Source organism: Corythoichthys intestinalis, chromosome 9 (assembly GCF_030265065.1).
Source record: "Corythoichthys intestinalis isolate RoL2023-P3 chromosome 9, ASM3026506v1, whole genome shotgun sequence".
Classification (NCBI taxonomy): Eukaryota; Metazoa; Chordata; class Actinopteri; order Syngnathiformes; family Syngnathidae; genus Corythoichthys; species Corythoichthys intestinalis.
The window spans coordinates 24,350,643-24,374,795 of record NC_080403.1 but is presented as its reverse complement, the minus strand read 5'-3'; the positions used below and the strand labels follow the sequence as shown (position 1 = coordinate 24,374,795).

General features: G+C 40.9%; 1 protein-coding gene across 1 annotated transcript in view; it reads left to right on the top strand.

Annotated features, from left to right (window-relative positions):
* myg1 (myg1 exonuclease) overlaps positions 1-20,576 on the top strand; it is a 43,853-nt gene extending 23,277 nt beyond the window's left edge. Inside the window, exons 5-7 of the mRNA XM_057847159.1 lie at positions 5,551-5,673; positions 5,784-5,965; positions 14,800-20,576. Coding sequence (XP_057703142.1) covers positions 5,551-5,673; positions 5,784-5,965; positions 14,800-14,989 — 495 coding nt within the window. The 3' untranslated portion in view covers positions 14,990-20,576. The remainder of the gene's footprint in view (positions 1-5,550; positions 5,674-5,783; positions 5,966-14,799) is intronic.
* The last annotated feature ends 3,577 nt before the right edge of the window (positions 20,577-24,153 follow it).

The following is a 24,153-nucleotide window of genomic DNA, read 5'->3' as shown; positions in this document are numbered from 1 at the left end:
GCGATCAGCCATCTTTGTTGTTTACATTTGCTTGGAACGCTTTGAGGTCGGAACTGGTACCATCCGAGTGGGATAAATCCGACTTCCCACTTCTCTGGAATGCAGCATAAAAGTGTGGGATGGTGCGTCTTTACTCACGAGAGATAATGGCTCGTCATCCAGAATAAATTCTTCGGCAATGACTCTTGTTATTCCCTGGGCTTTGGGACTGTCGAGTGCCAGTTTGTCACGCATAGCAAAAGTTACTGCCAGTGTTAGTTGCGTAGGACCCTTCTTTTTGTCTTCTGTTTTCTTAACATACTCCTTATATTGTTTGTGGCGGTATGTTGCTAAATGCTTGATTAGGTTGGTTGTATTAAAACCTCTTACAGCTTTACCACCACGCTTGACTTTATTGTGGCATATGTTGCACTCTGCCTCTTCGTCTTTGTCGTCCTTTAAGGTGAAATAATCCCACACAGCTGACATTTTTACCGATAGTCTCTCGGTAAATTGGGAGACGGTAATGTAGTGTGTTGAAGGAGTGCCGTAAAATGCGGACCGGATTTTAGGGAAACCGTAGCAAAAACTGGAATGGATTATGTATATCGGTGCGCTGGAAAACACGGACCGGATTTTCAAAAAAAACTGGATCGGAAGTCTGGATCGGAATTTTTCCGTGTCGGCCGATCCGATACCGATGCACATTTTTTTTTACCCATATCGGCGTCCGATCCGATCCAATTATCGAATCGGGACATCTCTACTTTTTATCAATTTTGACTGGGATGTTGGAACGTTAGATTGCCACCAGCCCTACAGTCAAATTTGATTGGATGTGTATAACTGTCAATGGCAGCTACGGTTGGGCATCGTTTGAATTTGAATGGTTTCGATTCCGGTTCAAAAGGATTCTCTATTCCGATTCTTTTAATAGGCAGGGTAAAAAAAGTGCATATTTTATATTAATTTCTTAAGTTCTCAATTATTGTTTAATTTATATGTACTTTCAATTAACTATGAATTTCTCACAGGGCTATTTTTTAACTTGATATAAATATCAGTCTTTGAACTTGAATATGATGTAGTTCCTTTCCACAGGAGTGCCCTTTCACAAAGATATTTATTTTTCAAAAGCTCACGGAGAAAACATTAACACATTCTTTTGCCTATGTTTAAGAGTGTCTTATACTGTAGGCATTTTTACATGTTATTGATCTCCCACTAATGGGCTAACCTGGTGCAGAATATGAAACAAACACAACTTGTAAAACCCAATTCAGATTAGCAGCGGGAAAAGTATGAAATCATAAACTGTTTTTGTTGAGGAAAATAATCAATCTCCCTTCTCAGGCAGTAAGCGTGAGCGTTCTGGACAGATAGTGTCTCCTGCTGTGGAGAACACACGTTCACTGGGTGTAAATGAAGCTTGAACGCATACGTAAATATGAGAAAGTGACTAAAAGGCGCAAATATTACATAGGGGTAAGGTAGCTGTGAGCCGCTTCACATTTTACATACAAGTACCTTAGCTGTGAGCTACGTCAAAGCATTAGTTTAAATTCCTCTATTGATTATAATTTCATCTAGATGAGGCAAAATAATAAGGGATATTTGTAAAACAGATTCTAAAACAAAAGATGCTTTTAATACTGTTGATTTTAACAGAGGCGGCAAAGTGCTTAGATAGCTGCATTAGCCCGATTCAATAATAAGACTTATTCTCTGACTATTTCTTTATCGGAGTGTTGGTCCCGGATCCCATCGATGCCCAACCCTAATGACAGCCAACGCGTTAATATTTAAAAATAGTTTTAAATAAATAAATTTTTAAAACTGTACCTTTTACACCCAATTCTGAGTATCTGAGAATGATTTCTGCTGAAGTGATCAGATTGGGGACATCCCTAATTTATTTAGTTAAATTTTTGACCAAAATGTGACCAAAAGTGTGTTTTTGGTTTCGGTCCAAAATACGCATACAGGGCAGAAACAAATTGTGATAAAATGGACAATGAACCTCGCTCCATTTTTCAAAAAAGGCCCCTTAGGTAACACTGCCATCTCTGGCTGATGTTTTCTTTTCTCCACTAAGACCATTAGCCCCAAAACAAGTTTTGATGGTTTAGTGCACCTAACGTCACCCCAAACGCCTTTAAAAAATGGCTTCAACCCCTGTTCTTTTACAAGAGTGGTTTATACCATATGTGTTTTTTTCTCATTAGTGTTGCGGAATGCCTGCAAGGGAATTGGCAAATGTTATTGTGCTGACTCTCATGAGGCACCTGCAACCTGCCCCTTCATAATCATCATCTGTGTCAACCCATATTTTTCCATCGTCCGGGCTGTATCAGTGTACCAGGTACCAGCTTGTCCCATTTATTTGTCCCTATTTCCATTCTCATGCAATTGCCACAAATTACCCTGCTCTTTGTCTGCTGTGATGCAGTGAGCACAAAGACACTCAGGATTAATTGAGAAATTGCTTGCCAAAAATACCCAACAGAACAGATACTTTATAGAATTCAAAGAGTTTCTCATCTTTCCTTCCAGTCGCCTAAAATTCGAAATCACCGCAGTTCCCTGTAGTGCAAGTCTGGACTGGAACTTTTTTTTCACACTTTTGGATTGAATATATGCTGACTTTGCCAGAGGATATTCATTTTTGGAATTCATTTCAGTTGCTTAAAATATTCCTTACTCAAGATTGTGCATTCAAGCTGACTAAAAAATGTACAGTTTTTGTTTTAATATCTGATTTTTAACAGCTATATTTATAGTCTTTGTATACTGCCAGATGGTTCTAGTTTTCCTCCTTCAAAGCAATCCGCAAAACCTAGGTGTCTTACTGTGAAATGACATTTTGCTATAAATGTTTTATATTGATACAAGTATGTATTCATTCATTAATTCGAAATTGTGTGTCTTTTATGTCCAACTGTTTAAAGTCGACTCTTTTCTCAAGCCCACGTTTTGCGTAATTCTGCCCCCCGCCCCCAAATACAATAAATATTTGATATCTATATTTCCAGCTGGACTACAGTACTTTTAAGTGATTGACTTGTTTGAAGTGCTAGTTTGTTGGGGGCATCAATGAGAGGAGTTTTTTTAAAAAGTCCTTTCTAAGAGTTTAATCACCTATCAACTATCGTCACCCTGGGATCTGTATTTCCTATTGCAATACACACACAAAAAACCCCTCTGACAACATGTACTGTATAGTTATAAATAGGGATGGGAATTGATAAGATTTTTACGATTCCGATTCCATTATCGATATTGCTTAATGAGTCAATTCTTTATCGATTCTCTTATCGATTCTAATTTGGACTAATGGACCTTATGAGGTTCTGGGTTCAATATGTTTTATGGTTCATTCGCCTGGGGTGTTGGTTAGAACACAAGGAGCGGAGACTTGAGTTGGTCTTTGGTTGCCTGGCACGGCCAGACTGTTCTCCCTGTATTTTTCAAACACTGAGAGAAAAGTCTGGGACCCAGCTCATTAACGGCCTCTCGAGCAGGTACAAAATCAATCGACAAATCAGATTTGTTTATTTGCGTGACGTGTTCTTAAAGAGCAACGTCACTCTTGCGCGTCGAAAGTCGTCTCCACAACAACACGGATGGTGAACAGGAGAGCCGAGATTATGTTCCAATCCACGGTAAAATCAGTTTTAAATTACCAAAAACACATCCACACGAGTCATTGACAACAGTCTGTCTCGCGCTAGCCATGTTGAATAAACTCCGCTCTCCTCGTATGTTTACTTCCGCGCGCAAGTCCCTCGTCCTGCCCTCGTGGTTTTACTAACGTCACGTCTGCCCGTCGCTGATTGGTCCACTCCGCTGTCTGTTTGCTGTGGCTTGCTCCGCCCTGGAAATTGTATCCGCTGAATGGTGGCCAGACTCAAAAGCTGGAACAGCGGTGAGTCTGGTGTACCAGGCAAGGTCTTTGGCACTTTTAATACAACTTGGCACCAGCCACAACTACTCAATGAGCATGTAGGAGCAAGCGTGGAAAGATGTTGATGTATTTGTATGTTTGTGAAATGGTGTGTGGAATGTGTGGATATATGTGAAGGAAAGAAAATTAGTGCTGATGCAATAAACAATGCAAATTGACTGTAAAGCAGTCAATAATACACATGTAAGTGCCCGCGCACAACCGGGAAGCACGCTGCGTGCATGTGCGGTCATCTTTGCCATACAAGTGGCGAAAACTAAGCACTGTACACTTATTTGGATATACAACATCATATTAAGATGCTAAACTAATACATTCCCTCTTATCACAAATATGCAACACGAATATAATGGTGGTGGTGCGAGTGCGCGCGCACAACCCGCAAGCACGCTGCGTGCACAACCCGCAAGCACGCTGCATGCACGTGCGGTCATCTTGGCCATAAAAGTGGTGAAAACTAAGCACTGTACACTCATATGGATGTACAACATCATCCTAAGATGCTAAACTAACACTTACCCTCGTAACAAAAATGTGCAACACGAATGTAATGTAAACAACACTGTCCTCGACGCAGCGAGGACGAGCGGAGCAACCAGCCGACAGTAAAAACACGAAACGGTCACGCTGATAACGGCTCTAATTTATCATAAGAACTTTATGGCATGAAGAGGAAATACATTCATTCATGGACGCACAAAAATTAATACTTCCCCTAAAAGGTGGTCGTTCACTGCTTGAAATACGCACCTTACGCCTATTCTTGGTCCCAGAATACGCAGCGCGCATGGCGTAGGACAATTACAGGAAATGGACTGGTTGCTATGGGAACGAATGCATGTACATGAAATCTTTCTAACAGGAGTATAAAAACTGCTCATAAAATCGTTTAGGATTATTTTAGATGCATGTATGTTATATTTTTCTTATAAGTCCATTAATAGACTTTTTTTTTTTTAGAAAAATCGCCATTTCTTTAAGTAGTCTTATGAATATTGACTTGGCCTGTGAATACTACTTTATTACCATTCGGTGGCGACACCTTATGGTAGGCTTGGTGGATTGTTACACTGTGAGCATTCATGATGTGATACTGGCTAACTTAGCGGTGTGTATCATGCGTAAAGTCCATGACATTGATTGCACTATTTGGAATCTATAAGAGAATCGTTAGATAATCTGCCAAACGATTCCATGGAATTGATACACACGGAACCGGTTCTCTATAGGAACCGTTTCTCGATTCCTATCCCTAGAAGACACACATACACTAGTTGCTTTGCTAGCAATGACTGATTCAATAAATTATTCCACGAGAATGAGTTTATTTTTTTTCTTTTCTGTATCGTTGTTGCTTTGTATTTGGAGGCTGACAGAACAAATGGGGATGTGGTGATGACAAGGATTAATATATAGAGGTAGAGAGACAGATTTTACACAAGACTGTTGTTGAGCACTTTAATTACAGATGGAATTCGTTGTCCAGAATTTACCCCTCATAGGGCACTCATTTAACTCATTGGCAGCTGACTGGTGTTAACTCTTTAAAACAAGTCTGCTCTTTGAGAAGTGCCCTTTTTACTACACTGTTATCATTGCATCTGCAGGAGGGATTCAGGAAGGCCTTGGAATTAGTTGGGGATGAGTTTCTGGACCGTTTGGATTTCTACAAGTCCTCCTGGCTCCCAGCTCGCCAGGTTGTGGAAAAAGCCATCAACGAGCGGCACAAGGTATCTGCAGAATGCTTTATTCAGCTGTAGTATCATATCCGCTGTGTACCTAGAGTGTTAATTATTTGGAAAACTTGAGGCAGATGATAATTACCAGCTCTTGTTTCCAGGTAGATCCCAGTGGAGAAGTGATGGAGTTCTCCCAAGGCGGGTGTCCTTGGAAGGAGCATCTGTTCGCCCTGGAGAAGGCGCTCCAGGTAGAAACGCCCATCAAGTATGTGCTGTACTCCGACCAGAATGGACATTGGAGGATCCAATGCGTCCCTGCGGGCCTCCACACCTTTCAGAGCAGGTGATAACAGTTGGCGACATAATTTTTTAAATAACGTCTACTGAATACTTGTTACCAAAGGAGCCCGAGTGGATACAGAGTGCTGACAGGCTCGGGCTTTACAGTCTCCCCGATGTGTTTAGTTGACTCACTGCTCATTGGAGCGTTTGACAACAACTCATGGAAGTACTGCAGTGTCTGTTTGTAAGAGTGAGAAGGATCCTTTAGTTGAAGCAGAGGTCATTGCGCTGTAGAGAGCTAGAGAGAAAAGGATATAAACACATCCTACATCTCAACAGAGCCACCTGAGCCTGGAAATAATGTGTAGTTGTGTAGATATTATGTGTAGTTGTGGGAAACACTACAGAGCAACTTGGCTACTTGACAGATGCTTTCATTTACAGCCAATTATCTGCATGAACTCCACTCCTTTTTTTAAAGGTGGATTTTTAATGAATGTGCGCACAGTAAGTGTAATCTCTCCAACAACATTCTCTATTTAACCGGGCTCTTTAATTAGGCCGTCACTATAGGTGACCTGCATTCACCCAGGTCAACCCAAATTTGCATAACTGCACCTGTGAGAGTCAACTGTATTCACTCACTGGCTACCATTCATGGGGATAGATGTCTAACCCATTTGGACTGGCCAGCCAGTTGAACTGGATTAGACGTCTATCACCATTAATGTTACTGAAATAGCATCATTTGTTGTCAGGCCATATAAATTATTTTTTTAGTCTTGCTGATTAATGGCAGTGACAATCGAGGTAATCATTCTGTGTGAACTTGTTGGATGGTTAGCACCTACTAAGAATGGCACCTGTTTCCCCAGAGGGGAAATGTTTACCCGCCAAGCCTGTCTACAATGCTGCTCCATAAACGTCATCAACAGCCCCACCGGAGCTCCCTAGTTGCTGTTATTGACTCTGTGCCAATTCCCAGCATGTTCCGTGCGCTTTATTTTGTACCATTTGCAAAAATAAGTGCTTTTGTTTTTCCATTTTCCAGCCTGCTAGTGTTTCCCTGTGAAATGTGGTCACTATGCTGTCATTTGTGGCAACACATAGTGACGCCGATGATACGTTACCGCGGAATGGACACACATTTGGCGTGCGTTTACTTCAACATAAGTGGCTGTCAGATGGGCGCACAGCAGAGCGCCTGAAAGCAGGCTGTCTTTCTTTGCCTTTTTTCTCACCCGCCTGAATGTGGCTCTTTAAAAATGGCGGTAACAAGATTTGTATTCAGCCAGTTGCACTCTGGAGACAAGCTTGGAGCAGGTGTAAGGGCTCAATTTTTGTTTAACTAAGGTGTGGCAATGAATAGCAGTGTGGGGATCAGCAATTACTCAATACAAACAAATAGATAATGCCTTGGGGAACAAGCTGGAGGACCAATTGATGAGTGTTAGCTAGTCTTAACTACTTGGTGACATAATTCTAATTGAGAAAAATATTCTCATATAGTAGTAGTATGGTAAATAGTCTCAATGAATGACCTACAAGTTTAATTCCATGCAAATAACAGTTGGGAACACAGTTTTTGTCAAGTTGGGTCTGACAGCAGTATTTAATTAATTTTTGGGTGCGGTAGAAACAGTGTTGAACTTTTTGATATCAGACAAACTTTTATGTTTAGCATAAATATGGTTTTAGGAAAGTGTTAACATATGTGCTTGTTTTATTTCTAAAATAAAAAATCCAATTTTAACATATAAAGAAATATGAAAGCAACAGGCATGACTGCAATGTTTATTTAACACTATTATTATTTTACAGAGGGTATGGCTACTACAGCTGGGAATCTTTGGGCACCTAACGATTCGATTACGATTACGATTCAGAGGCTCCGATTCGATTATAAAACGATTATTGATGCACCCCCCTCCTTTTTTTTTTTTTTTTTTTAAATAAATGTTTTGTACATTAGTTCCAAAATTGTTCAAAAATACTATTTCAGTTTGAAGTTAACATATAGTAGTAAATAAAATGTACAAAAATAACAGTAAATAAAAAACTCCAGTCCCTATTCTGTATCAGCAGCCTTAAACTACATTCAATTAATTTAATGTTGTGAATCAACTGTTAAAGATGTTAAAATTGCTCCCGTTATTCCATAATTTCCCTTTTGTCTACTTTCGACATGTGAAAGTTTTAAAACTATTTTAAAGATAGATTCAAGTCAATATTTTACCGATTTAGGAGTATTTTAGATAAAAAGTTAATTAGGTTTGCTTGGAAGGTTCGCTACAACAGCCTTGCAGGGAAGTGTACTGCTTTAAGATGGCGGCCGTTTACTAACGCCCACATCTAGCTTTTTGTAGGTGTGCTGCTAACGCTACCTAATCTATATTGCATCTAGTCCTATATAAATGATATCTACCGTAACATTATGTGGATGTACTTTGTAGCAGCTTTTCGGCAGCAGTCAGGTATGTTGTTGTGTTTTTTTATCTCGTGGCATGAGTTGAGCTAGAGCCGTGAGTTGAGCAGTGGCATTACCCTAGGGGCCGGGTAATGAGAAGCATGACCTGTAGCTACTCTCGCTTCGTTCCTCATTGACCGCGCGGCGCGGCGCGCTTAGAGTGTTGTACTTCCGCTTTACTTGGCATATTTCAATAATCGGAATTTGGATGTTTGTGAATCGTTCTCGAATCGTTCACGGCCAAATCGCGAATAATCTAAGAATCGGAAATTTTGCACACCTCTAATGGCTACTGTGATTATAAGTGTGTTGTAAGTAATAACAAAATAGTGAAAAAATAAGCTGTGGAGAATACTTTTCCTGCTTAAAAAAAAACTGATTGCAATTTTGGAAGCAGCATGACAATTTAATTTTTAGCAGCGTAAAAATCAAACTCAACAGCCCCCGCCTCTCCTCCCGAGTCGTTCCCCAGTGTAATTAATTATTAAAGGACAACAAAGCCTGAGACTCATTGTCTAATCTATTCCCATCCTAATGCAACTGTAACAAAACACTCAAAAGTAACTTCAGACTACTTGTTCTCCATGAGAAGTAGGAGCCTGTCAACATATGAAAGCAGCGAAGTGACACTACCCCCTTTGACAATGCTTTCTTGGCAAATTGGCGCAACGCAGGCGTAACTGTACAGACGGCATCTACTTGCAGTCAGTCCAAAATTGTTGTAAAATTTAAGGAAAGGAAAAGTACTTGTGTCCGTTCACTTTTTTTGATCGATGTCAAAAGTTACTAGATAGTATTTTGTACTGATAATGTAATGAGTCATCTGACACGTACATTAATTTAGTGCATTTTCACCCTCACCCGTCACACTCAACTTACTCATCACATGGCTGTGAAAGAACATTCCCATGTGTGTATAGCATGTTGGGAAGTTTCAATTGTTTATTAAATTACATCTCAACTTGCTGCCCTCAATCTTGGTTCCCTCGCCCTGAGCTCAAATCATCCACCATGCAATTGCCTTTTTGTGGCATTATTATTATGACTCCTATTTTCTATGTACACACGCATACCCACCAGCCCTTTCAGTGTCTTATGGGTAATTTCATTTCAACCCATGACAGAGAGATTTATTCGATAAACAAGCGCTTTCGCATTCTAAAATGGGAAAACTTTTTTGGTCTTTCTTTTTGTAACCAGAGCACACACATATAATAGAATCATTAACGAGTTGGTAGCATTTTGGGTACCTTACTTAACAGGGGCAACCATTTTTAAACATGATCCCCTTCACAGAATTTGATAACTGATGATGGCTACCGTTAAATGATCATGTTTCAGTGCCATTGACAGTGTCCAACCCATTTAGACAAGTAAGGGCTTGCAGCGATCATTTATTGATCACTGTCAATGGCAACTAGTATGTTAATTTAGTTAAAAATCTTAAAATCTTCAGTTAGCTTGACTAGCAGCAAGTTATATATTTTTGACAGTGTGGAAGAAAATGTTTAAAGCCTGTGTTATGGCAATGCAGTGACCTGCTGTGTCCTGCTGGTTCACACAATTTGCTGGTGAAAACAATTTCATTCCGTTCATTTGACATTTCCCGCTCCTCCCTTCCATTGTTGTCAACACTGATTATTCTTTCTAGATATGAAGAAGCACTACATTTTCATCATCTCTCGTGAAATTACAGAGAAGAGGCAAGAGATGGTGAGGTGTAATTGTCACTTGCAAAACACTTCCTCCCTGTCTGCTCTTATCCTCCAATTACTAGTACAGGAATAGAAAAAGGGGTAGATGATGTGACCATGTTACTATTTTAACCTCAGTCCACAGCCTACATTCACCATCCCCCTATCATCAGCTCTCCTATTGTCCCCCCTGCCGGCTCACCATCTCTTCTTATGTGTAGCCGTGATATCTCAGCTCCCTCTATCAGCCTTGTCCACAGTCCATCTCTTTCCATCCTTGCGCTAATTCCTTCCCTTCTGCTCTCCCCATGTACCAATCTTCCTATCTCGCCGCCTCACCTTTAACACGTAACCTCAGCCCCCTTTGCCGAGCTCCTTTCCACTCCACTGCGGAATCTCATTAGGTGGCGGCGCCTGTTCAACTCTCAAGCTCTCCAAAGCTTTAATATAATACAAACCGGAGCGTCAACGATTTGGAGAGACCAGTAGCTTGGATGAATGTAGAAAATTAAATGCAAAAATTCCACATTGTGATTTCTTTGCCAAGTGGGGTATCAGGATGTTGTTATCACTTTGAGTTACTGCCACTGCACCTGTGGTGGAGGGCGGGGAATAGATTTATTTTTACCGGGAATTTGAAAGGTAAGGTAGGAGAAAAGTGGAAGGAATTGGTGAAGCAAACATACAGGCTGTACAACACAATATTACTGCGCTAGTGTCCATGTCATTATAGTACTGCACTGTACTTCTTACCGCGTGGCTAATTTGCTAATTGTGGACTTTATATTTAGAGCAGTCATCTGGAATCCCAGCTTCCTGACCTGTCATAACAGCCGCCACGAACCCTCCCACTTCTTCCCTCATTACCCAGCCTGTTGACCTTTTGCTCGCACGCAGCCATACATTCGCACTATCGACCACTTGATTCATTTAACGGGGATTAAGGCTGTGCCTCGCTCGCCTCCCCTAGCAGTCTTTATGGGGATGAGCATATATTGACATGAATTTGTGTTTTTGCCATGGAAACAGTTTATTTATAGTTGGACAGGTGGTGAATAATCATGTTTCTTCATCTTTAGTAGCGATAGATCCATTTGAACTGGAAGACCGTCCCGGTCAGAATGAATTCCACGCTTATCGTTGTCAGTGGCAATCAATTACTTAACTCATTAGGTGCCATTGATGCAGACAGACGAACCAGAGTTGTGTTAAAAGTGATTGAATGAATTTTCTTTTTTGACCAGACAGTTTGCTTCTCCACACTTTTTTTTCAACATTGAAACAAAGAAAAAAGAACAACCTTTCTGTTTTTCTCAAAGTTTTAATGTTTTCTCACTAACTAACTCATTGGCTTCCATTGACAGCGATAGCCGTCCATTCCATTTGAACACTATGTTCAAACACAGGGGTGTCCATAAGTGCCCTTGACACCAGGACAACCTAGTCCACAGTTCAGTGATTGAATTTGTAGTCGTGTCATTGGATTTGCGGCTGCATGTTTTGGACATTGGGGTGAAGAGAGGGGCAGAGCTGTCAACTGATCACCACCTGGTGGTGTGTTGGCTCCGATGGTGGGGGAATATGCTGGCCAGACCTAGCAGACCCAAACGTATTGTGAGGGTCTGCTGGGAAGGTCTGTCAGAAAAAGCTTCAACACCCACCTCTGGCAGAAATTCTCCCTTGTCCCGAGGGAGGTGGGGGACATGTTCCGCACCTCCATCGTTGAGGTGGCCAATCGGAGCTGTAGCCGTAAGGTGGCCTGTCTTGGCAGCAATCGCCGAACCCGCTGGTGGTCAAGCTGAAAAAAGGCCTACCGGGCTTTTTTGGCCTGTGGGCCTCCTGAGCCAGCTGACTGATATCGACTGGCCAAGCGGAATTATGCTTCGGTGGTCTCTGAGGAAAAAACTCTGATATGAGAGGAGTTTGGCGAGTCCGTGGAAAACGACTACCGGACGGCTTCAAGGAAATTCTGGTCCACCATCCGGCGTCTTAGGAAAGCAGTGCACCATTAACACTGTGTATAGTGGAGGAGGGGTACTGCTGACCTTCACTCAGGGCGTTGTGAGTCATTCGGGAGAATGCTTTGAAGACCTCAATTCTACTGACACATCTTCCTTTGAGGAAGCAGAATCTGGTGACTCCAAGGTGGGCTCTCCTATCTCTGGGGTGGAAATCCCTGAGGTGTTTAGAAAGCTCCTCGGTGGCAAGGCCCCTGGGGTGGATGAGATCTTCTTGGAGTTCTTAAAGGCTCTGGATCTTGTCTGGCTGTTGTGGCTGACACACCTCTACAATTTTGCATGGACATCGGAGACTGTGCCTCTGGATTGGCAGACTGGGGTGGTGGTCCCCCTTTTTAAGAAGGGAGATCGGAAGGTGTGTTCCAACAATAGAGGGATCACATTCTTCAGCCTTCCCGGTAAAGTCTATTCAGTGGTGCTGGAGAGGAGGGTCCGTCAGGAAGTTGAATCTCTGATTCAAGAGGAGCAGTGTGGTTTTTGTCCTAGCCGTGGAACAGTGGACCAGCTCTACATCCTCGGCAGGGTCCTCGAGGGTGCGGGGGAGTTCGCCCAAACCGGTCTACAAGTGTTATGTGGTTTTAGAGAAGGCATTCGATTGCGTCCCTCGGGGAGTCCTTTGGGGGGTGCTTCGGGAGTACGGGGTACTGAGCCCCTTGGTAAGGGCTGTTCAGTCCCTGTACGACCGGTGTCAGAGTTTGGTCCGCATTACCAGTGTAAGTCGCATTCGTTCCCAGTGAGAGTTGGACTCTGCCAAGGTTGCCCTTTGTCACCATTCATAACTTTTAACATTCATACATTTTATTTTCTAGGCACAGCCGAAACATTAAGGGGGTCCGGTGCTTTTTGCTGGACTGTGGTCCTCAGTCGGAAAAGGGTGGCGTGTCATCTCCAAATTTGGGATGGGACCTTGCCCCAAGTGCCAAGTGGAGGAGTTCAAGTATCTTGGGGTCTTGTTCATAAGTGAGGGCAGGAGGGAGCGGGAGATCGACAGGCAGATTAATACAGCGTCTGCAGTAATGCGGACTCTGCACCAGTCTGTAGTGGTGAATAAGGAGCTGAGCCAAAAGGCGAAGCTCTTGATTTACCTGTCGATCTATGTTCCTACCCTCACCTATGGTCACGAGCTGTGGGTCATGACCGAAAGAACAAGATTGCGGATACAAGCAGCCGAAATGAGTTTCCTCTGCAGGGTGTCCGGGCTTTCCCTTAGAGATAGGGTGAGAAGCTCGGTCATCCGGGAGGGACTCTGTGTCGAGCCCCTACTCCTTCACATTGAGAGGAGGCAGTTGAGGTGGTTCAGGCATCTGGTTCAGATGTCTCCTGGACGCCTCCATGGAGAGGTGTCCCGGGCATGTCCCACCGGCGGGAGGCCCCAGGGACGACCCAGGACACCCTGGAGAGACTGTTTCTCGACTGGCCTGGGAACGCCTTGGCATTCCGCCGGAGAAGGTGTTTGAAGTGGCTGGGGAGAGGGAAGCCTAGGCTTCACCAGACATGGAGGCAGACATTTTATCAATGCAAGTACTATTTTAGCCCGTCCTTGTGACATCATAGTTGTGCTCGACTCTATTAGTATGTTCATACGTTAGTATCACTGACAACACAAAACGGATGTGCTCGTATGTGGTGTAATTTTTAATGTTTAAACTATATGTACTATAGTGGTAGTAGTGTACTACTACGTATATGTATCATACTATGTTTTCAGTGCGTTAAAGGGGACAGAAAAAAAGGGCAAACATGAAGAACAGGGATTTAGAAAAATATAATTCTTTATGTAGTACATGCCACCTGACAAGGAGTAGTGTTACAAATCACAATTTAATTCATTTTATTCGCGGAGGAGACCCTGTGGGATACATTACCAACCCTCATATGACTGATGAGGGAGGACAGGAAAGGTTTGGGCAGGATTGGGCATAGTGAGTGGGCAACTGGTAGGCAGTAGAAAACCTAAAACTAGCACCTGTGGGCATTGGTGAATTGACATCTTAATCTACACTGTGGCACGGACCCAGTTATTACAATAAAAGCAATTAGAGCTGCACAATATATCATTTGACCATTGACATCATAATGCACAATGTACCTAAAAACTCAAAAAGTTGCCCTAAAGCGCAAAAGTTTTCCAGGCCGAGTTGATATCAACTTTTAAGTATACACCTACATTTCTATTTTATATCTAGCGTTTATTTCTTACACTTGGAGATATGCTTGACTTTTAAGTCATCATATGCAGAGTCAGGCAGTGAAATCTGTATCAGGAGAGAAAATAGCAATATAATGGAGATAAATAGCGCTTCACGATGAGATTGGTACCTACATTGAACATTGTGCTCAATTTGTGAGGTAAAAAAATGAGCTGTTCTAGTTTTTTTTTTTTTTTTTAAACATTTAAATGCCACTCCTCGCATTTGCTTCAAGAGAGGACTCAAGTGGCAAGGTCAGCCCCTCTTGGAGCCAATTTCTCTCTGATTGACAGCGGACTGTGCTGGCCCTGTATGACTGTGATTTTCCACATAATTGGGGGAGAAGAATAAGGGCTGATTGCTTCTGGTGGCCTGTTTGCAGCGTCTGATTGAGGCCGCGTTACGGCTCACGGCCTTTAGCTACAAATGTGGAACCGCATAGACACAACACTTTTTGTACAGTCTGACAACAGGAGACCAAGCAGGTGCCGCCCCACACCATCTGACCTCCAGCCTTTTGTCTTCAGACTGCCGCTGCTGGAGGAGTGGCGCGGTATCCGCGACGACGAGTTGTCCCGGCTGAGCGGCATCGAGGGCTGCATCTTTGTCCACGCCTCTGGCTTTATCGGCGGGAACAAGACACGGGAAGGGGCCATGGAGATGGCCCGAAGGACCCTGCAAGCCGCCGCCGAGTTGCCCACCAACGGCGACTACTGACTGGTTTGAAATAACCATTTTTTTATGTCATCAAAAGGATGTTTGTTCCTATAATGTTCATCTTGTTAGTATCTGATGGTTTAGTTACATCTGCACAATAAAGTACTGCCTCTAAACATTATACTATGTTTTGGGTGGCACCATCAGAGGTGTTATTTTGTATGATTCATGTAACCAAGAAAAGTGCAAATTACAACATTTTTGAAAGTGAATTATCCATAAGTGGGAAATGCAGTAAATTCACCTTTGTTTTGGTAACATTACAAGATCAGTCTATTATTTCCCCATGCACCTGTCAATAGGTAGAATAGGTTGGAAACCTGCGCCAAGGCACATTGCGCCAAGGCACAATAGAGCGAATCTGAGTCAAAGCAAAACTGCCGCCTCTTTTATTGTATGTTCTTGGAAATTACTGGCATTAATGTCAGGCTCCAGCCAGCTCCTAAATGATGTATTGTGACCTGAACATTTGACAAAGCGGTACATTTTTCCATCGATTTGTTAGGGATGTAAATTACTAGTGACAATAATACATCGCTCTTTTGGACAACCATATGGTATTTGCCAAGGGCCTCAGGTCGATTTTATACAATAATAATTGCACATTAAAGCAATCAAAATAGAAAGCAATTGTGATTTTTTTTTTTTTGCTGAAACAGTACTGTAACTCTTACTGTACTGTAAAAATTGAAAGAAAAAAATGCATGAGCATCCAATTCCTTGTCAACTTACAATTTTACAAACATACATGACTTTTCATTTTTTTACCTTTTTAATAATAAAATCAATTTAGTTACCAATAAATTGGGAGGAGAAATCCCAATCTGCATCCACATTTCTCTGAATATTATGACCTCATTCAAGCATTTTTCTTAAGGGGCATGCTGAAACGACACTGGAGAACAATTAGGGGGGAAATTTTGTTGAATTAGATTCTTATGCTGATGAGAAGTGAATTTGGCTTGTTGATTCAAAAATGGCATTTTATTCATTTTTTAAGAGCAAGTAAAGTTTTTCCATAGGTGCCTACTTACTGGTACTATGTTCTTACTTTACTTGCACACAAGTATAATTACAGTAGTTATATCCTTAATAATGTTAAATGAAAATTGCAATCATTTTTCTTTCATTGTAAATAAGTATTTGACTTCATTTTATGAATATACGATAGATGAATATGTGAATAACATTTTATTGTCCCTTTTTTGAAAACGAGGATAAAAAGTTAAAAAAAAAAAAAAACTGACAGAGAAAACTGAGATCAGTTTTAGATTCTGCAGCCAAAAATTGATTGGCTAAAACTGATCGGGGAAAAAAAAAACCCGTTACAGCTAACTAAACAAATGGAGTTTCCCGGTTTGTGTTTTTCAACTGTAGTAACTTAAGGAAACAACCTTGGTGGAGGTAATGCAAAATGGCACAATCTTCCTAAAGGCAGAATTATTATGTCTTGTACTGGTTTCTCTTGGCTAGTGTAGCTAAACCTAGTACACCGTTTATCATTCCTTTCCAATGAAACAAAATGCTTCGTGCTCTGTTCTCTTTGTCCAACAGTGAAGTCGTCGCTTTGCCAAATCAGATCATATAATCGCTGTCGGCCATCTGCCAAGGTGGGCCATCAAAGCCTGCGAATAGACATGAAATCCCTTTTCAAGGAAGTCCAATTCACGCCGTCCGACGGTCTTTTTCATTGGCGGCGCTCTACAAAGAGGCGCGCAGGCTATTTCTGCCAGGCTGCGCCATCAAAGCGACCGCAACGCGTGCCTTGATTAATTCAGAGAAATTAAATTTTCAAAGGCCACGAAGAGGCGCGGTTCACAGTGGCTCAATGAGATACGTGTTCATTTTCTCGATAATACTTCCTTCACTTGCAAATGTGTAATAATTAAAAATTTGTACACCATTTTTAACTCATTGGCTGACATTTTCGACTGGGAGGTTTGACAGCAATCGATGGCTGATGCCGTCAATGGCTGCCAATGAGTTAAGCATGAAAAAGGACGTAAATCCATTACTTTCGGCGGTTTCATTCACTTTTGGCAGGGGCAATATCGTAGTTATAGTTTGCTTTGGTCAAATAGGGCTATTTCGATAAATCAACAATTTATTGACTTATCAATGATTAAATGACATAAGATTCGTTTAAAAACATGGTTTTTAAACGAAGTAAAAGTATTAAGTATAAATAAGTTTTTTAAATAGTTATTTAGATTTACTTGAAGGGATCTCAATGTTTAAGCTGAGATTTTCCTTATGAAAGAGAATTTACGCGTTACAAATTTGTTCCTGTATTTCTTCCGTGTTCATCATCAGCCAATCACGAAACCAGTTTCCAGTCTTAGTCCGGCTTGCCACAGCTCTGTATGCCCCATAAACTAAGGCTACGCCAGCGCCAACTTTGACAAAGTCTAAATTATGTCTACTGCTCAAGCAAAAAAAAAAGTTACGAATCTCAAAAGGATTCAACAAGAGAACAAAATAAGGATATGCATTCATTTAGCGTGGTTCCATCCATCCATTATCTGCCGCTTAATCCGGGGTCAGTTCGCGGGGGGGAGGAGCAAGCTCAGACTTCCCTCCCCCCAGCAACTTCCACCAACTCGTCCGGCTGGATCCCTAAGTGTCCCAAGGCCAGCCGAGAGACACAGTCTCTCCAGCGTGTCAAACCGGACCCCCTCAGCGCTTTGGCTTCGCCTAAAGATTCTGTCCATAAAAGTTATGAACACAATCGGTGACAAAGGGCAACCTTGGCGGAGTCCAACCCTCACTAGAAATGAATTCGACTTACTGCCAGCACTGCGGACCAAACTCTTGACACCAGTCATACGGGAAACAAACGGCCCTTACTAAGGGGCTTGGTACTCTGTACTCCCGGAGCACCCCCACTGGACTCCCCGAGGGACACGGTTGAACGCTTTCTCCAAATCTACAAAACACATGTAGACCAAGTGGGCGAACTCCCATGCACCCTCGAGGACCATGCCAAGGGTGTAGAGCTGGTCCACTGTTCCATGGCCGGGACGAAAACCACACTGCTCCTCCCGGATCCGAGATTAGACTTCCCGACGGACCCTCCTCTCCAGCACCTCTGAATGGATTTAACCGGAAAGGCTGAGGAATGTGATCCCTCTATAGTTGGAACACACCTTCTGATCCCCCTTCTTAAAGAAGGGGACCACCACCCCGGTCTGTCAATCCAGAGGCACTGTCTCCGATGACACTTGAAGTTGTAGACGCGTGTCACCCACGACAGCCAGACAACATCCAGAGCCTTTAGGAAGTCCGGGCAGATCTCATCCACCCCCGGGGCCCTGCCACTGAGGAGCTTTCCAACCACCTCAGTGACTTCTGCCCCAGAGATAGGAGAGCCTGCCTCTGAGTCCCCAGACTCTGCTTCCTCAAAGGAAGGCATGTCAGTGGAATTGAGGAGGTCTTTGAAGTATTTTTTCCACCTGTTGACCGGTGTCCTGCTGGTACTAGGTTATTCAGCATATGGATCCATTGACCGTGGTGAAGATAGTCTTTAAGTGTGTGTATATTTAGTCAGTAATTGAATTTTAAATGGATGGAGAAATTAATTAGTCTTTGTGGATGCTGTCAATACATTATCAAATTATTTATTTCTTTGCCAGTGTGCTTATACATTGAGAAAAGTAGCCCTACCTCACTTCGGTCATGGTGACATAAACTAACTTGGACCTCGTATCACAGCTATTTTAATCATCATCACTAAATGTTGGCGTTATTACATTATACTTGCTTTAAAATGAAAAATAATGTATACCTTCTGCAGAAAACTTGTCGCTTGCCACTCTAATGTTAAGCGCTATTCTGGCAACCAGAAGGGGAGGGCATTTTGTGCTCAATATCTCAATATCTTTATCTAGTTGCAGTACCATTTTTGGCCATAAACCATACATTGAGCACCTTTAAGAACTACAAAAACATCCTTTAATTTTGGCAAGAAACACGAAGTTTGTTTCATGGGCCTCACAAAATCATTTACTCGGCTGAATCTGGCCTCTGGCCCTTTCACACTTGTGCATTACTTGTTATTCACTGGTACGAACTCATTCCTTTGTCTGGTTACTTTGTTCCTCACTCGCATTTGTTTTCAAGTATTATTACAGGGATCCATTTGGCTGTCATAGTGTAATTCACAGCAATTATGGTGCCATTGTTATATGGGAATAATGGATGGATAATCACCGCCTGGGAGAACGCAGCAGAGTTATAGTCCGATTGGCTGCAGCTCCTATTAAAGGAAGATTTTAATTAATAAATTATGCTCTAATAAGCTGCCCACCATTACCATTCTATCACATCTGTTTTATTTATGCTGGCTGTCCAATACAAAGAAAGTATCACCGTGTGTCTAACTCCAAATTTAGAATTAATGGGCTGTATTCAGTGTGAATATATTCACACTTATGTTGTTTGTGATGAGGAAAGATGTTTTATGAGTTCGATTTGTGGTCATGGAATAAACTAAACTCATATCCAAAGTGGGACTGCCAATTATTTTTATAATCGACAAGTCACCGATTATTTTGGCAATTACCTAGTTGACTACGCCACATATATAAATAATGTAGTTTACAGTTATCCACTGGTTTATCATTTTATATCTAAGAGTAACAAAAATATGCACTGGACTGTAACTATGCATGTATGTATGTAACTATGCAAAGTGTATCATGATTATCCAGAGCAAAAGCAGATATTTCCAAATAACGATTGATTCAGTACAAAGATGATCTGCTTTCATTTAGGGACTACGGAAAACAGAATATTTAGTGCTTTTTTTTCTTTTCTCTTTATTTATTTTTTTACTTAAAACATTTTCAAAAATTCAAAAATATAACAAGTTGCACAAAAATAAAAACTGAACATTCAATATTTTTTTTTCCTTTGTAAATAATACAGTACATCTGAAAACATTTACTATCAAGAGGTTGAAAGGGCCAATTTTAGGTCAACTGTTCCTCTAAATCAGGGATCCCCAACAGCCGGGCTGTGATGTGCTTATATGATCCTTGGACAAGATTTGTCCGTAAGTATGGTTGTTGTAAAGAATGTACATATTATGTTAGTAAGCGAAATGTTATATTTTTTTTGTATGAGACGCTTTTTGTTTATGTTTAGTGAACCTGTATAGCGTGCTAAGCTAACGTTGTTGCTAATGCAATGCTTGTGGACTTTTTTGTTGTTGTAGTTTTACGACGGTCTAAAGAGGACAACGGTTTGAGGCCATTTTATTAATAAATCAGATGAAAAAGGAAGAAGTCTGATTATTAAGGCGTCGTTCACTAGCTGTCTAGCTTTGGAAAAAGTAGACGCTGCGGAGTGAGGACAGCATAGACAGATTTAAATGACAGGAGAGTGAAATGCCCACTACAGTCCTTATGTACCGTATGTTGAATGTATATATCCATCTTGTGTCTTATCTTTCCATTCCAACAATTTATTTTACAGAATATATATATGATTTACAGAAAAATATGGCATACTTTATAGATGGTTTGAATTGCGATTAATTGCGATTAATTACGATTAATTAATTTTTAAGCTGTAATTAACTCGATTAAAAATTTTAATCGTTTGACAGCCCTAATATATATATATATATATATATATATATATATATATATATATATATATATATATATATATATATATATATATATATATATATATACAGTGGTACCTCTACATACGATCACTTCGACACACGATCTTTTCGACATCCGACGTAAAATTTGAGCCGCCATTTGTTTCTACATCCGACGAGTTGCTCGAAATACGACGACATGACAGCACTGGAAACGAACGCACGGTGGATTTTCTTGTGTGAGAAATCAACACAGTTTTCAAAAAAAGTTGATACAGTTGGAGAAACAAGGAAAAAAGTGATGCTTACCTTTGAAACGAAGATGCAAGTTAAAGAAAAATATGAGCTTGGGGTGCGCGTCCCTGAACTGGCTCAACAATACAGCTCCGTGGTCCTCTTCCATACTCTTCCGACCACCGTTCGCCACTATTTATAAGTTAAGGTGACAGTTACCATTGTGGTAACATTGCCAAGGAAATCGCCAGCTTCGTCACGTTTTTATCATTTATTTAAGAACTTATCCAACACAAAACGCCCATTGTCTTAAGCAGTTGACTGCTCTCAAGAAAACGAAAGTATTATCTCTACCGCACCGACCTATCTCACTGAGACGTCAGCTTCGCGGTGCGTTCAGGGACAGTAAAAAGTGTCCGCCATATTAGAATCCGCTTCGTTACATTATTTACAGGAATAATTATTAATTATTCTTATTATTATTATATTATTCTGAATTATGTATTCATAACTTATTTGTTTTTCTATGTTTAATTGCCATTTGTAACAGTGCCAGCAGTATTTATTAAGAATTTAGTGTATGTTTTTAGGCTTTGGAACGAATTAATGGAATTATAATGTATTCCTATGGGGAAATCCTGCTCGACATACGACCATTTCGACTTACAAACAAGGCCCTGGAACGAATTAAATTCGTATGTAGAGGTACCACTGTATATATAAAACCTATAAACATATCTGTATTATCAGGAACAACATTAAATATAAATGTAATACACTGCTTACATAAAGCATACAATGCTCATCATTCACAATAATGAGCATACACATTAAGCAGGAAAATAACTAACGATTTAGATAAGTGAATTGGCAACAAACAAAATTCAGGCTCCACCATGTAGCCAAAGGCGCCAACGATTAGCATTAACGATTAGCGCTAGCGGCTAACGGTTACCACATGGTAACGGTTATGAAGTGTGTCCAAACTTTTGACTTTTGTTTCAGAGTCTTAAACATGCTTTTCCCCCAGTCCCACAAATGTAAAACTCTGCCTATGATTACACACTCTAACTATAAAATGTCTATAATTACACATATTATAAAGGCTGGTTACAAACTGTAGAAGTGCTGGCTGTCTCGTTACCTGCCGGCTTTGTTTCAAGTTTTTTCTCGTTGTACTGTAATTCCAAGTGCTTCCTTGTTTAATTGGATGTCGACTTTTTAGAGGTCGAGTTTGAAACGCACGGAGATATTTTTGTCATCTTTACTGGACGGATATGTAAAGTAATGGCTGTATCTCCAGTGAGAGAGTTTTTCCGATGAGAAAACGTGAGATGTAATGTCACTCCCAAACACAAGAGCAGTATTTTCTATTCGAATTCTCTTCGTACACGACTACAGTATTCTTCATTCTACATACAGTATGAGGCAACAACAAAATAGTAACGCACAGGCACTGAGGAAACTAACTTTAATAAGATTACTGACTTGGAAAAATGAACGCGTTAGATTGAAGAAGATCAGATTACACTAACGCGTTACTGATTACACGAGGCATGAGCCGGTTATGGGTTTGAAGGTATACCATGGTTCTTAACCTATTCATTGTCATAGACAGTGATCGACATCAAATACATTTTAACTGGAATGGCTGGCATTGAATGATCATTTTTCAGAGCGATTAATGGCATTAGTCGACTAATCTAATTTGACTTGAATGCTAGCAGCGATCAGAAGAAGGTTCATGATTTGCATATGTACTAGAGATTTTTTGAGCAACCATCTTTCATATGAAAATCATTTATACTGTCTTGTCTTTACCTTTGAGTACATTACCCCCCCCCCCCCCCCCCACACACACACACACATAATCTAAGTACAATGTTAATGTTGAAATAACACTTGCCTTTTTTCAAAAAAAATTTTTTTGCCTACAACACTACTATGTATTACCTTTGATTAACAAGGTCCTGGGATGAGCATTTCATAGTAAAAAGTAGAAAGCTGACTCAATAATGCTCACCGATAAAACTGGTCTTAACACTGATCCCCTGGCTTGCACACTCACCACACCCTTATCTGATCTGTTATCCGTTTTCCTATCCTTTGCAAAATTTGTGTATTAGACATATCCCCTCCATACATGGTGCCCCTTGAGCAAAGGTAGTCATATATAGCTTGTAACGCTACCTACAACTAGGTAGTTAGGGGGCCCAGGGGCCAAAAAAGTGGCAACCACATCATTTTGCGTTGTCCACTTAGTTTTTTTCCTACCACAATACGCCCCATTGCTCAATCCCGTAGAAGAATTTTTGTCCACCTGGAGATGACAAGTGTTTGATCGCTAGCCTAACAATCATATGACTCAACTGTCATGATGCCATGAATGCAGCATGCAGTGAAATCACAGCAGATGCCTGCAGAGGCTGGGTAAGGCATTCAAGAAGATTCTCTCCGCGCTGTATAGCAAGAGAGGACAGCCGTTGTGACGTCACTGACGTGTGTGAAAATTTGTTGCCAAACAGAGGAACTTCAAGATGTGTACAAAGAATGGGTGAATAATCCTGACAGCATTTGAAGTTTATTTGTGCCGATTGTCTTATGTTCACATTTCTAATTTTGCTTTTATATTATATTTCTTTGTGATACTCAGTGCTCTTTTGCTTTCTGTATTGCAATGACATGGTCTGTAAAAGTTGTAGAAACAGTAAAAGTGTAAACTGAATCTTGTCCAGTCTCTTGCAATCAATCTCCCACACAAAAAAGGTGTAACTTGCAGTTTTTATCAAAACGTACGTACACAATCTTCAGCATCAGAGCCTTACACCAGAATAACTGTTCAATTGAGAGCATGACTAAGAAATTTGACTGTCTTGTCTGTACACAATGAAACAAGGACGTATTATTCTGACAGCACTGACATGTTCATTGACACAGAAATTTAATTTTGAGCGATAGTATTTTGCACAAAAAACTGGCTTTTACAGTTAATCCAATGTTGTTTTGCTCCTTGTGCGACATGTTTTGAGAATTGAACAAGTAGTTTTGAGAATTTCAATTCTGATCTGAGGAATGTACCAAAGCAATTGAGAAAAACTAAGTAAACTAGGCATGTGCCGGTATGAGATTTTGACAGTATGATAACCTTAAGCAAAAATACCACAGTTTCACGGTATCGCCTAATTGCAATTATAGCTCTAAAATGTGTTATTTTGAGATGTATAGGTTTAAAAAAAAAAAAAAAAAAACATACTGTTTTCCATTGAACAGGATTTTTTTATTTTTCGCAACATATTTGCAAATTGTCAGATGTCTACAA